A 14,212-nucleotide genomic window follows, 5' to 3' on the forward strand; every position below is an offset into this window, starting at 1 on the left:
GTCAGGCGAGCATCCCGACGTCATCATGCATTCAAGCGATAAATCAATCGGCAGGTGCGCGGGAGAGTTGGCAGCGCGTCCACCAACAAATTAAAGAGACCTATTAAGGCCCTTAATCGATTAAATGGTATTTTTCACTGCCTGTCTAAACCTTACAGTTGGTGGCTGGAAGAATCGGCCAGATGGCCTTTTGTTTTTTTAGCAAAATTCATCCATGGGCGGGATGAGGTTTCCACAATTAAATAAAAAATAGATAAAACTTTTGGGCAGAATTTTTATTCTGTTCATGATATATTGTGAGTTAGTCCCATGTCGGGACATTATTTTCAGATTTTACAAATCTTTATTTTTGATTTTAAAAGTGCTCAACTCCCTGCCTTTGGGCAGCTTTCAGTGAGCGCACCCCCGGGCATGGACACACTTCTGTGCTGGTGCTCCTCCCACCCCCCACCCCTCCATCCCGATAGCGCTGAGGTTCTCAGCACGCGTTTCACAGTGGCTCACCGTTGATTCGCCAGCCAGTGTGAAATCACAGTCGGGGTCCAATCGCGGGCGGCAGACCTTTTTGCAGCCACTCCCAGGCCCGCCCACCACTCGCGCCCTACAACCTCAAAATCCTGGCCATAATGTCATTCATGTCCATTTGAACCATTCTTTGTTCTTTGATCACCCAGCTCATTGCATCAACAATACCTGACCCAGTGCCAATGATACTGCATGCTCCCACTTTCCTCTCTGCCACTCCTGAAGATTCTTCCTGGGACTAATTACAAAGGTACTGTCTACCCTCCTTCTTTCTCACCACTGAGGAATCTGGAAAGATTCACAAATCAATTCCATCAAAAAAATGCAGAATCCTTCAAGATCTGAAGACTCAACTCCAATAGCTAACAGTTCACGTTGTGATGCCCATGTTCTTTAATTCCTCATTATCTTTTACATTGATGTATAAGGGTGAGCTACCACATGCTGCAGTACCGGACCATTCTTCTTTGCTGCAATGTCAACTTTTTCCACACAAAAGGTAGCAAAATTTTGACCACTCTCTCAGTAGGCTGTAGACACTAGGGGTCCATTAGAATGTTCAAGACTGAGGCTGATAGATTTTTGAAGTGTAAAATTATCAAGGGATATGAATCTGAGACAGGTGAAGCGAGTTTGAGGTACAGGTCATGATCTAATTGAATGGTGGTACAGGCTTGAGAAGCTATTTAGCCTCCTCTTGTTCCTATATTCCTAACTGTGAAATATATTATAGTGAATGCCAAAATAGTGAGGTCACTGTGGGCCTGGGTGAAACAATAGGTTTTGAGGTGGCCTTTTGTCACTGGCTCATCAAACATTCCCAGGGCAGGTACAGCACGGGGATATGTACAGAGTAAAGGTCGCTCTACACTATCCCATCAAACACTCCCAGGACAGGTACAGCAGTGGAGTTAGATAAAGAGTAAAGCTCCCTTTACGCTGTCTCCATGAAACACTCCCAGAGCAGGTACAGTGCAGGATTAGATACAGAGTGAAGCTCTGAAAAGATTTCGAAATATTAAGATAATTTTTATTTTACATTGATGTACAGATGAACTGTGAACTCTATTTCTATTGTTTTTCTATCTGAGCAAGCTAGTGTTAGTTAAATGCCAGCTTTACATAGGGCCCTTCCAGCCAGCACATGTAGTGAGCTACACTGGATTCCAGTCTCTGAGATCAGAGAACTGAACAATTGTATCACCCAGCCCTCTGTTTATATTACATCAAACACTGGCGAATGGACATTATACCTCCAGATGGACTCGCTGCTCTAAGTTCTTGTATGTTCTCTGCAGGAGTTCTTTGGTGCCGAGGACTCCATACCACATCATGTTCTTAGTTCGGCTTCTGAACAAAACAAAAACATAATTCAACATCAGAATGTCAGTTAACATTTCTAATGTTTACTGTTACAGAATTTCATACAGTACCAGTGGCTAACATAGAGCTGGACCAGTCTGTGTTACTCCTTGTACACAGGGCACTGAGCCTGGGTCAGACCTGGACCAGTCTGTGTTAGATCATATATACAGGGCATCGAGTCTGGCACAGACTTTGGTCAGTCAGTGCTGTTCCACGTACAAAAGGCACAGAGCACCAGGAAAGGAAATTGAAATCACATGCCTGCATTTTTTAGGGTGCTCGTCCCTCTTGTTGTTGAACTCCAGCGATATTTTGGCATCTAGTCCAATGCCAAAATAATTGTTCATGACACACTTCTCAGAGAAAGACCTAGAAGAATTGGCATAGTGTAATTAGAATCATAAAATTATAGAATGCTATAGTACAGGAGGAGGCCATTCAGCCCATTATAACTCAGCTGGTACTTTAAAAGAACTGTCTGATTTAGTCCCACATCCTTGTTTTTTACCCTATAACTCTGCAAATTAGTTCTCTTGAAGTACATGGCCAAGGTCTCTTCACGTTCCAATGGAATCTGTTTCTACCACTATTTCAGCAAATGCATTCCAGATCTTAACTTACTTTGTGAATAACATGATCTCCATTTCCAGCATTTCTTTTGCCACTTGTTTTAAGTCGATGACTTCCAGAAACTGCTCCACTTTCCCAAAGAAACACAATCTCCTTATTTGTTTTATTAAAACCACACACAATATTAATGATCTTTATTCATTCTATCCCTTATACATTCAGGCTTCTCTTAACCTCTGCTCTAAGGAGAAAACAATCTGAACTTTTCCCATCTCCCTACATAACCGGAGTCCCTAATCGACAGCATCATTATGGTAACACTCCACTGTATCCTCTTCAGAGCTTTGATATCTTTCCTAAAGTGTGGAGCTCAGTATTGTACTCAATATTCCAGCAGAGACCTAACCAGAGATTTGGAAAGGTTTAGCCTGATTTCCTTGTGTTTGTATTCAATTTTAAATTTAAATTTAAGTTTCCCATAAGCTTTCCAAACAGCCTGATCAACTTGCCCTGCCCATCAAAAATTTGTGAATATGCATACTCAAGTCCCTCTGCTTGTGCATCCCCTCAAAATAGTACCACTTAGATTACATTGCCTTCTACATTGTTTTGGCCCTTCTTGTATGTTTTCACTTTGGATTTCCCTTTGTCCCTTTCCATACTTTCATCCTAATTATATCATTGAGTTGAGTATATTATTTAAGAAACTTCTTCTGTATATATTTTAAGAATTCTTCACTCTCCTTGTCTTGACTTTTTTCCTCCAGTCTATCTTGAGTAATTAATGTTGCCCATTATTATTGCTCTAATAAGTTACCTTACTCTGAAATTTGCATACAGATTTCTCCTCTATCTCCTTCGCACAATTTGGGGTATATAGTAAACACCCAACAATGTAGCAGCTCCTATTATGTTCCTTAACTCTAACAAGATCGACGCAGCTTCTGAACTCTCCGGTATCTTGTCCTTGTTGCAGAACTGGAATGTTATTTTTGATCAGTCTTGCTACCCCCCTGTTTTATTCCTTCATTCACCCTCCTGAATACATTATAACCAGGAATGTTTCGCTCCCATTCCAACACCACACTAGTCAATCTTGCTTTATTCCTCCAGCCTGCTTTATCTACACAATCTCTTTGGTTTCTATGCACTTCATCTCTCATCTCCGTTGCTATATCCTAGACCCCACTCCTGTGACAAATTAGATTAAACTCTCACCAACAGCATCAGTTCACCTCCACAAGGCAGACATTGGTTTTCTATATTCTACAAATGGGAGGTGTGACTTTTTTTTCATTTTAATCCATCTGGTTATTTTCAACTCTACAGAACTAATAAAGACATTGAGTACTCCCAGAACAGGTACATGAGATTACACTGCAGATTATATGCCAGCACAGGGTGAGGGGTAGGGAAACCTTTGTGTTCTAAGTGTTAAAAATGATTCTACTGAGCTAAACTTACAGGACAGCAGGGCTGGCAGCTTTACGTTTATAGGTGTGAACCAGTATGCTGCAGAGAATGAAGGATAGTTTGCATTTCCAACATCTCTTCACAATTACTTGCTGCTATGACAACACTATTCATTTGGACTCTGTAGGGGTCAATGCCAACTGCAACAACTTGTATTTATATCGTACCTTTATTGTAATAAAATGTCCAAGGGACTTCACAAGAGATATGTAAGGAGAGATTAGGGCAGATGGTCAAAAGCTTAAAAGAAAGACTTGGATTTATATAGCACTTTTAATGGTTACCAGCCCTCTCAAAGAGCTCTACAGCCAATGAAATACTTTTCTGAAGTGCAGTCTCTGTTGCAATGTGAGAAACATGGCAGCCAATTTGTGCACAGCAGGTTCCCATAAACAGTAATGTGATAATGACCAGAAAAATCGGTCTGTGTGATGCTGATTGGGGAATAACTGTTGACCAGGAGACTGCAGAGGTCTCCCCTGCTCTAGAGTATTGCTGAAAAAAGAGACATGCTATCAAAGCTTTTTGTCTTACACTCATCAGGACAGCTCGCAAGACAAAAAACAGTAACTGGGGAACAGCGATTTATATGGTATGCAAAGAGAATGCTGATTGGTTGGCAAATGGACATTGATTGGTGGAGGTGTTGCTGTGGAGAATGCAGCATGGAACAGTTAACTGCCCAGCTTTGGTCAAATTCAAAACTGCAGGTTGATTCTGATTGGTCAAGGCATTGCCCGGTTTGATCAGATATTCTGGATAGAGGTTTTTCTATGTTATTTGTAATATTCAGTATCTAACAGATGCCATGACTGCGCGAGTGCTTGCTGGGGCAGCGTGTAGCATGCTGTACAGAACAGATCTTGTGAATCTGAAAACAAATTAGAAAATCCTGGATACTGTTGGCAGATCAGTGTTTGTGAAGGGAAAACACTGTTTGTGACATCTTTCAGGTGCACCATTAATTAGAGCACTGTATCCATCAGCTGGGGCCTGATGTGATAGTGTAGAGGGAGCTTTACTCTGTATCTAACCCCGTGCTGTACCTGTCCTGGGAGTGTTTGATGGGGACAGTGTAGAGGGAGCTTTACTCTGTATCTAACCCCGTGCTGTACCTGCCCTGGGAGTGTTTGATGGGGACAGTGAAGAGGGAGATTTACTCTGTATCTAACCCCGTGCTGTACCTGTCCTGGGAGTGTTTGATGGGGACAGAGAAGAGGGAGCTTTACTCTGTATCTAACCCAGTGCTGTACCTGCCCTGGGAGTGTTTGATGGGGACAGTGTAGAGGGAGCTTTACTCTGTATCTAACTCCATGCTGTACCTGCCCTGGGAGTGTTTGATGGGACAGTGTAAAGGGAGCTTTACTCTGTAACTAACCCTGTGCTGTACCTGTCCTGGGAGTTGGAATCTAGATATTGGTGGTGATAAATGCACAAAAGAATTCACTTTTCCCAAAGTTCTGCAATGGAGTCATATCTATTGTTGCATATTTTATTTGTTTGATTTTTCCTCAGAGCAATACAGAAACAACATTAGTTTCCAAATGTGTAGCAGTTTTATTTGCAGGCTTTTAAAAATTTCTCTGCGGTCACAAAATGGTTGCCTACAGCTCAGCTTCTGGATCTGTCTGTTTACTCGAAGTCAATGCCCAGGCTTAATCAGTCAAGCAATGAGCATACCAGACTCTCATAATCAAACATAGAACAATTAAATCATGGAACACTACATCTGGCAACTTGAGCTAAAGCAATATTTCCATCCACATCCCAAATGTTATGATGAACAAATAAATTAATAGGACACACACTGTGAGACTCTCCTACTTGTGCGAATTTTGGATTCTAAGTTTCAATCAGTGCAGGATGTATTGGGTAAAATTGAGAGGATATTTGGATGATATTCACTTACAATGAACTGGGTTCCTCGGTGAAACTGAGAGCGCTAGTTCCATCAGATTGATCAAGGAATATGGTGGCTGTCATGGAAGTCAATGTGCCTCTTCTTACCCCTCCTAGTGCATCAATAAAAGATCAGGTTAGAACTCTGCACAGTCACAGCGAGCGTCACACTCCGCGCGGCTGCCGCCGGCGTCACTCTCAGTAGCCACGACTGGTATCGTCTCCTTTACAATTGAATCATTGAGACCTGCCCAGTGTGTTTAGGTGATGGGAATGTGCTTTGGGAATGTGTAACGTGGTTGGACATCGTGATTGGTCACTGGAACTGGCCCAGTGAAAATACAATACGTGGGTTCATTAAAAAAACCTCTTAGTTTGTGATCAATAGGATAGGCAACCGCCTCCCTGCTTTATGTCAATTAAATCTATGTGTGAAAGGTGCCCTACAGTGTCTCTGTGTACTCCAACAGCAAGGACATTGTAACAGGTGGAGACTCCAGCACTCAGTCCAACATTGCAGCAATTTCCTGATGACATGCAGGCAGGAGGACAGAGGTTCCTGCTCAGCACACAGCACATGTCTGTCTATAGGGACAAATGAAAATCAGATGTGCAGGCTCCAGCAGGCCACATTACCCAAACAGCCTGGCAGCAGAGCAGGCTCTGCAGAGTGAGGATGCTCCACTAGCAGGTACAGAACCTGGCATTATATACAGGAAAGGATTCTGACCTCTTGAGCATCAGATGTTGTGTAAGATGCACAGTGAAACCTTATTGAAACAATACTCCTTCCCACAATGGGGAAGGAGTCAAGACAACATTGACACATTAACCAATGTCAGACTAATTCACTGGCTCTCATCCTCATGTTTGTTTCTAGCTGTCAGGGCAGAGTGTGGCTCACCTGTTTCAGCGTCCTTCTGTCTCAGCTCCTCTGAACTCTCTCCCTCGAGTGAAGTAGCGAGAAGATAGTTTGAGGAAGAGCTGCGAATCACCTGACTCTGTCGGTTTTGTTCATCGACCACTGTGAGAGAAGATAACCGTTTCATGGTGAAGTTCTGAGGGACGAATACAGCTTTGGCTCATTTCCAAGTTTCTCTCCTCACTGGTCATGGTTTCAAGTCCCACTCCAGAGATTTGAGCTCATAATCCAGGCTGACATTCACTGTGCAGCACTAAGGGAGTGCTGCAATGTTGTCTTTTGAATGTGATGTTAAACCAAGGTCCCATCCGCCCTCCCAGGTGGACTACTTAAGATGAGAGGGGGACTTCACCCCAGTGTCCATGCCAATATTTATCCCTGACCCAACATTACTAAAACAGATTGTCTGGGCAACATTGCATTACTGCTTGTGAGATCTTGCTATGCATGGATTGGCTGCAACATTTCCAACACTAAAACAATATCCACATTTCATATCATTGTAAAGAGTTTTGAGATGGCTTGAGGTTATGAAAGGGGTTGTACAAGCATGTGTTTGTTAGAGGTCACTTCCACCTCAGTTTGATGGTTTGTAGCCTTGTTCGCAGAGTCTATCAGAAATCTGGGCAATCACCGTGCTGGATTTCCAAGCTAAAATAGATATGAAGGTTCAATCAGCACCTCCAGAGGTCGAAGCATCTCATTGGGAGTAGGAAATTGGATAATATCCCTCTGTATGGAAAGGCTTTCAGTGACATTTTTACAAAGTCCTCATTTTCTTCCATCCCTTCCTTGTGCCCTCGCCCACACGCCCTACTCTTGCCAGCCTATGGCTGTACATACCGACACGACAGCTCTCCCCTATTCCCCATATTGCATATGTGACTGTTAGCTGGCCAACTATGAGAGGCATCACAGCTGAACCTCATGCAACAACCACACCTCCATACGTTCCAGCAGCATTCAAGGGATGGAGGGTCACTAGCCACTTTCCCTTCCTTAACCCCATATTGGGATCAACTATGACATGAGGTAATAACATCACCTCAATCATTACAACCCAGAAATAATAATTTATTGAAACGTTATTGTAAACCTAAACTCTGCACTTACAGAATGTTACTCAGAGGCTGGGGAAACCAAATCCGAGCAGGGCCCATCACAGTCTGATCCGCTCCACGCCTAACCCACTCCATGCCTGACTCAATGAAGAGAATCGAAACACTGTCTGACCATTCAATACCTGACCCAATGTACAGGGGCCCATCACAGTCTGACCCACTCCATGCTGATGTGGTACAGAGGGAGCTCCAATCTGGCTCTGACCCAATCTTGCTCTAACGCCTTGACTGACAAAACATGGAGAGATAGATCTTTGAGAGAGTGTTACCTTTTTCTGTTTGTTCGATGATCTGCCTCAGGGCTTTCTTCAAGCTGTTGGCTCGTAACATAAGTTGCTCCTTTGACTTGAATATTTTGGGCACAGCGTTTGCTTCTGGAAGCTTTTCTTGGTGTCCTCCATTTTCTGTACATTGCTTCTCGCTTTGGTCAGCAATGGCTGATGGGGAGATGCCAGCAGGAACTATGACTGCCTGTGCTTCATCACTGAGAGCCTTCACCAGGGAGTCCAGCTTCTGGGTTAACATTGCACACTGGGTGAGAGAAACAGTCAGATCACCTCATGGAGGTCTTATGGTGCATTGGGTAGCATTCCCACATCTGAACCAGAAGCTCCAGGTTCATATTCCCCACTCCAGGACTTGATGGCAATGGAATGTGCATTCATGATATGGGCAAACTGGCTGAGTATTAACCTGTAAATCCTTCTGATACGCCTTTGGGTGGTGATAAGAGTGGGAGAGTCTCCTGGTGAGCCAGAGCTGTGTGGTCGCTGCAGCACCATGTTGTGCACAGATATTTTCCACAGGCCGCAATTTGCGGCAAGTGGCCCCCTTGCTTCAAGGGAGAACATCACCTCCTTCAGGAGACATTCAAATTACATTTACACCTTGAGGGAATGCCCATTTCTGGGATATGGCTCTTCCTGGGACACAGCTACAACTCTAGCTAAGTGGTTATGGTACTGGGTTTGTAACCCCAAGATCAAGAGTTCAAATCTCACAATGGCAAACTATGAAACAATGTAATTTCATCTGAAGCAGATGGAAACGAGTTTGTACTCAAAAGAGTTACAACTCTTTTTTAGGTAGGGTTTGTTAATTGCATATTAATTGGGTGTTTAATTGTATTCAGATGATGGGCATTAATTGGGGATTTTATATTGAAGGTGCACAATGTGCAATGTGTGTCTCTATGAATAAATACTTGTAAATGTATAAAGACTAGGCTCTGGCCTTCACTGCCTGGCTATTTGAGTTCTCACATGGTTCAGGGCACCCCTGAATAGCATTTATTTCTGTGACGTAAACACTCACCTTACTGGCCATTGCATCTGCTTCTTCCTGGTTTTCCTCTGCCTTCTTGTAGGCTTTTCCAACTTCAGCGATGAATTCACTGACTGTCCCACAGAGAAACCTGTAGATTAGCAGAATATCAGCAAAAATAAAGGCAGGGGCTGAAGAAACAGGAGGGGGAATTGAAGAGAAGAAGAGTAAAGGGAGGAAGGATGCAGAGAGGGGGTGAGATACACAGCATTGACCTCTCATAGATAAAAACAAAAAAACTGCGGATGCTGGAAATCCAAAACAAAAACAAAAACAGAATTATCTGGAAAAACTCAGCAGGTCTGGCAGCATCGGCGGAGAAGAAAAGAGTTGACGTTTCAAGTCCTCATGACCCTTCGACAGAACTTGAGTTCGAGTCCAAGAAAGAGTTGAAATATAAGCTGGTTTAAGGTGTGTGTGTGGGGGGCAGAGAGAGAGAGAGAGAGAGAGAGGTGGAGTGGGGGTGTGGTTGTAGGGACAAACAAGCAGTGATAGAAGCAGATCATCAAAAGATGTCAAGGGTGTTGTTGACATCTTTTGATGATCTGCTTCTATCACTGCTTGTTTGTCCCTACAACCATACCCCCACTCCACCTCTCTCTCTCTCCGCCCCCCACACACACACCTTAAACCAGCTTATATTTCAACTCTTTCTTGGACTCGAACTCAAGTTCTGTCGAAGGGTCATGAGGACTCGAAACGGCAACTCTTTTCTTCTCCGCCGATGCTGCCAGACCTGCTGAGTTTTTCCAGGTAATTCTGTTATTGACCTCTCATATATGTGCCTGCTCTTTAACTATAAGAGGTGTTTTCAGGCCCAGTTAGGCCTGCCCTCTTGTGGTCCACCTGCTGCACCAGGACCTCCAGCTCCAGCAAAATGAGGGGCAGTGTTACCCTTACCTCTGCTCTATCACTGTGAATAACTGGTGGGCTAGCTTTCCATCGCTACCTGGCCTGATATTCATGTACAGACTATTAATTGTCCCTTAAGTGGATTCAGCCAACTGGTGTTACAAACCAAGCTCTCTGGACAAGCTCTACATGGTTCAGTCGGTAATTCAAATGAGGGGCAGAGGTTTTTATTGGAAAGCTCAGCCCAGAGGCTGTAAACTGCTTTAATTTTCTCATGCTCATGTAATTGGAGTTCTTATATTTTAAAGAATGCTATTTTGTAAACTGATATAACTGATGGTGTTAGTGCCCGGAGACAAACTCTTAATCGTTGCCTTGTTACCATTCTCTAAGTGGCCTGACTTCTTTAAAACTAACTCCATCTCATGGCTTTGCTTCGGAAGAGAATTCATATCTGAGCAGTGGATGCTGGTGATTTTACCCAGGTCAGTGCACCCTCTGTAGCCCAGGGTTCCTTGTATTCACAGGGCAGAGAGGGTCCATGATCTCTCCCCTCCTTCAAACTGCTGTCTCTGAAATAAGTTGATGTACTCACTCAGGCCAGTGCTGTGCCTCTACTTTTACATTTCTTTCCCTCCCCTCCCAAAGGTACTGATTCATCCCTGGGATCTGCACCTACAGGGACCAGTGCCAACTCATGGTTTGTGACTCTGGATGGGCTGGTAGAGGATTCGAGGCATCATAGTTGATCCTGACTCTATGCTCCCCGATCCACCATTTCAACTGGGAGTCCCTGGCTAGCAGGGAGAGTCATCGGGTGATTTTCCTCCTGTACAATCTCGAGGTCTCAGGGCATTGCCAAGCTCATGTTTCCGACCTGGTGTCACTCACAGTCCGGGCTGACCCATGTGTAGGGCATGGGAGTGAAGAGCACAATATAGAAGATGAGACAACTGAATGATAGGCAGAAAATTACACCATCAGTGAGGAACTCAAACTCAGTTATTACTGCTGACACCAAAACTCCACAGAGCTAGAAGAACATGTCAGAGCGCCTCATGCCTGAAGCCTGCTGGTGAACAGAACTGCACTAACCAGTTCCAACAAAATCAAACAAACAAGTTAATATCATACTGGGAAAAGAAACTTACTTGGCGGAAGAAATAACATCAGAGTGTTGATCGGAATCCAGTACTTTTGTTAAATGATAAACAACAGAATCAGCGTACTGAGATATTGGATCCTGTGGAAAAGAGAACGGCAACAGCACAGATTATTAAACCAATCCACTGCACCTCTTTATACAGGCACCTTAGAGCAGGGATTGTAGGAGTTTAGAACAGGCACTGCAGGGGGGGTTGCTGACCGTGCAATAGGCACCGCAAGGGGGGGTGCTGACTGTACAACAGGCATCGAGGGGGCGGGGGGTGCTGACTGTACAACAGGCACCACAGTGGGGGGGCTGACTGTACAGCAGGCACCACAGTGGGGGAGGGGGTGGGGCTGACTGTACAACAGGCATTGCATGGGGGGGGGGGGGCTGCCTGTACAAGAGGGATTATAAGAACAATTTTTGCCCTTCCCCATGTTGATCACACTGATGACAATACAACCATTACTGTACTTTGATTCCAACCACTTTTGTTATAAATTCCTTCAAACAAAAATTGTGCCTATGATTTGGCTTTGTGAAGATTTTATTTTGTGAAATTCATCTGTCAAATGCTAAAATGTAAAACTTGTGGCTTTTTCCATCTCACCAAAGCTTCCTTGCAAATGGTTAATTTCTCAGATATATATTGTAGCCCATGAACGTCAGCATTTACCATGGAACTCTCATACCTGCACCTGGGAGTAAAGCTCATCTTCTGTCACGATGGGAGGTGGTTTCGTTGCTGCTTCATACGTCATGATGCTCCACCTGTGGGGAAGAGAATTTACCAGCCAGTCATCACTGTCATACACTGATTAGCTTCTGTGAGGTGAGGGGGTGAGGCTGATACTGTATGTCCCCAAACTATTTACAAAGAGAGAAGCCCTGCTCCCCAAGTAGGACAAAAACTCACAGCCATCCCTCCAAACAATCGCTTCCAGAGGCATAACAGAACATAACACTGTATAGAGAAAGGATAAGACTCAATGAAAAGCAATCCTAAAAGTCAGACTCCCACATAAAATGGGGGTCTGACGGTGAAATTCTCTATAAAATGGGGCTCAGATCATGAACATACTAATTAGGAGCAGGAGTAGGCCACTCAGCCCCTCGAGCCTGCTCTGTCATTCAGTAAGATCTGATTCTAACCTCCCGCCTACTCCCGATAACCTTTCACCCCCTTGTTAATCATGAATCTATTTAGCCCTGCCTCAAAAATATTCAAAGACTCTGATTCCACTGCCTTTTGAGGAAGAGAGTTCCAAAGACTCACGTCTCAAAAAATTTCTCCTCATCTCTGTCTTAAACAAGTGATCCCTTATTTTTAAGCAGTGATCCGCTAGTTCTAGAATCTCCCATAAGAGGAAACATCCTCTATACATCCACTGTAGCAAGACCCCTCAGGATCTTAAAGATTTCAATTAAGTCGCCTCTTACTCTTCTAAATTCTAGTGAATACAAGCCTAACCTGTCCAACCTTTCCTTATAAGACAATCCACCCATTCCTGCTATTAGGCAAGTAAACCTTCTCTGAACTGCTTCTAACACATTTACACCCTTCCTTCAATAAGGAAACCAGCACTACACTGTACACAGTCCTCCAGATGCAGTCTCACCAGTGCCCTGTACAACTTAAGCATAATGTTTGCATAACTTTTGTAATTCAATTCCCCTCACAATAAATGATAACATTCTATTAGCTTTCCTAATTACCTGCTGTACCTGCACACTAACATTTTGTGATTCATGCACTAGAACATCCAGATCCCTCTGAAGCTCAGAGCTCTGCTCTCTCCCACCATTTAGATAATAAGCTTCTTATTTATTCTTCCTGCCAAAATGAACAATTTCACATTTTCCTGCATTATGCTCCATGGCCTGAATTTCACCCTTGGGGTGCACTCGACATTGGCATGGCCAGAAGCAGCTGTAAAACCCATTCCCGGCCAAGGTCGCGCTGTGAACGCCATCTTACACTAGGTGGCCAATGAAAGCCCGCCCAGCGTGAAACACGACCGCTGCACGCATTCTCCGTGCACAAGGGCGGGAATGTGTCAAGCGCCGAGTCCAATGGGGACCCTGCGGGGGTGTTCAAAAACTGAATAGGCAGCTCCCTAAAGACTGCCAGGAGTTCTGGGGAAGGATAAAGCTGCTCAAGATTTATCCTGGTGAAGAGTGATGGCCTCAGCACCTGGTGGTCATGGAAGGCGGGAGGGCAACTTGGGTGGGCATCCTGCCCCCTGTTTCTCAGATGAGTCCTGCGTGGAGGAGGTCAGTACCAGCGGCACATTTAATAGCTCAGGGATAATAAGAGATTGTCCCACCTGACCAAGGAGCCCTGAACAAAGGTTGCTGCCCAGGTCAGTGGGCACGATGTGGTGTGCTGCATGTGGCTTCAGTGCCTCGTAAGGTTCAATGATCTGCTGTGGTCAGCAAGGGTAAGTGCAGAAATGGCAGGACCTGTGCAGAGAACTTTAGTCAGATGCCCATTTCTCAGAATCTTCAGGGGTCTAAGAGTATGTATACCAACTGGTACTGAAGCCCTGCCAAGGCTGGGATGTCAGTAAGATTGGCCTCAGCGCATTGCAGGGTGAGATGTGCCACTGTGACATGGCCCATTGAATGCCTGGGTGGGAGGGTAGGGGTGGCGGGGTGGGGGGGACAGAACTGGAAAGGGCCTTCAGGGAGACGGAGCAATAATGAGTCTATTTTTCCCTGGCGGGGAACAGCAATCATAACACTGTGAAGCACCGCAGAACGGGTGGAGGAGTTCCAATCTGTGCATCTTCACAAAGTACGAAAGCAATGCACTGGAGCTGGAATGTCACCGGCCAGCTCGCTCCTCCAGTTGCGGTGAGGTGGGGGTCTCGGGTGAAGGTAAGAGTGCAGGTGACAGGTGTGTGTGGGGTGGGTACTGGCAACATAATGAGTTCCTCTCATCAGAAACTGAACTGTCGTAGTCAGAGAGCCTAGTGAAGCTCCAATACAGATGGCACCATGCAGCAGGTC

At 44.6% G+C, this 14,212-nt stretch overlaps 1 protein-coding gene across 9 annotated transcripts in view; it reads right to left on the reverse strand.

The window, feature by feature from the left end:
- The window catches only part of si:dkey-172j4.3 (diacylglycerol kinase eta), a 312,005-nt gene that overhangs the window by 39,250 nt on the left and 258,543 nt on the right, over positions 1-14,212 (reverse strand). For all 9 annotated transcript variants that reach the window (XM_041195265.1, XM_041195267.1, XM_041195273.1 and 6 more), the window contains 8 exons: positions 11,893-11,971; positions 11,202-11,293; positions 9,190-9,289; positions 8,145-8,406; positions 6,737-6,856; positions 5,843-5,945; positions 2,152-2,259; positions 1,779-1,875 (listed from right to left, as the gene is read on the reverse strand). In XM_041195265.1, the coding sequence (XP_041051199.1) occupies positions 1,779-1,875; positions 2,152-2,259; positions 5,843-5,945; positions 6,737-6,856; positions 8,145-8,406; positions 9,190-9,289; positions 11,202-11,293; positions 11,893-11,971 (961 nt within the window). The remainder of the gene's footprint in view (positions 1-1,778; positions 1,876-2,151; positions 2,260-5,842; positions 5,946-6,736; positions 6,857-8,144; positions 8,407-9,189; positions 9,290-11,201; positions 11,294-11,892; positions 11,972-14,212) is intronic.

The sequence above is a fragment of the Carcharodon carcharias genome, chromosome 9 (genome assembly GCF_017639515.1).
Source record: "Carcharodon carcharias isolate sCarCar2 chromosome 9, sCarCar2.pri, whole genome shotgun sequence".
Lineage (NCBI taxonomy): Eukaryota > Metazoa > Chordata > Chondrichthyes > Lamniformes > Lamnidae > Carcharodon > Carcharodon carcharias.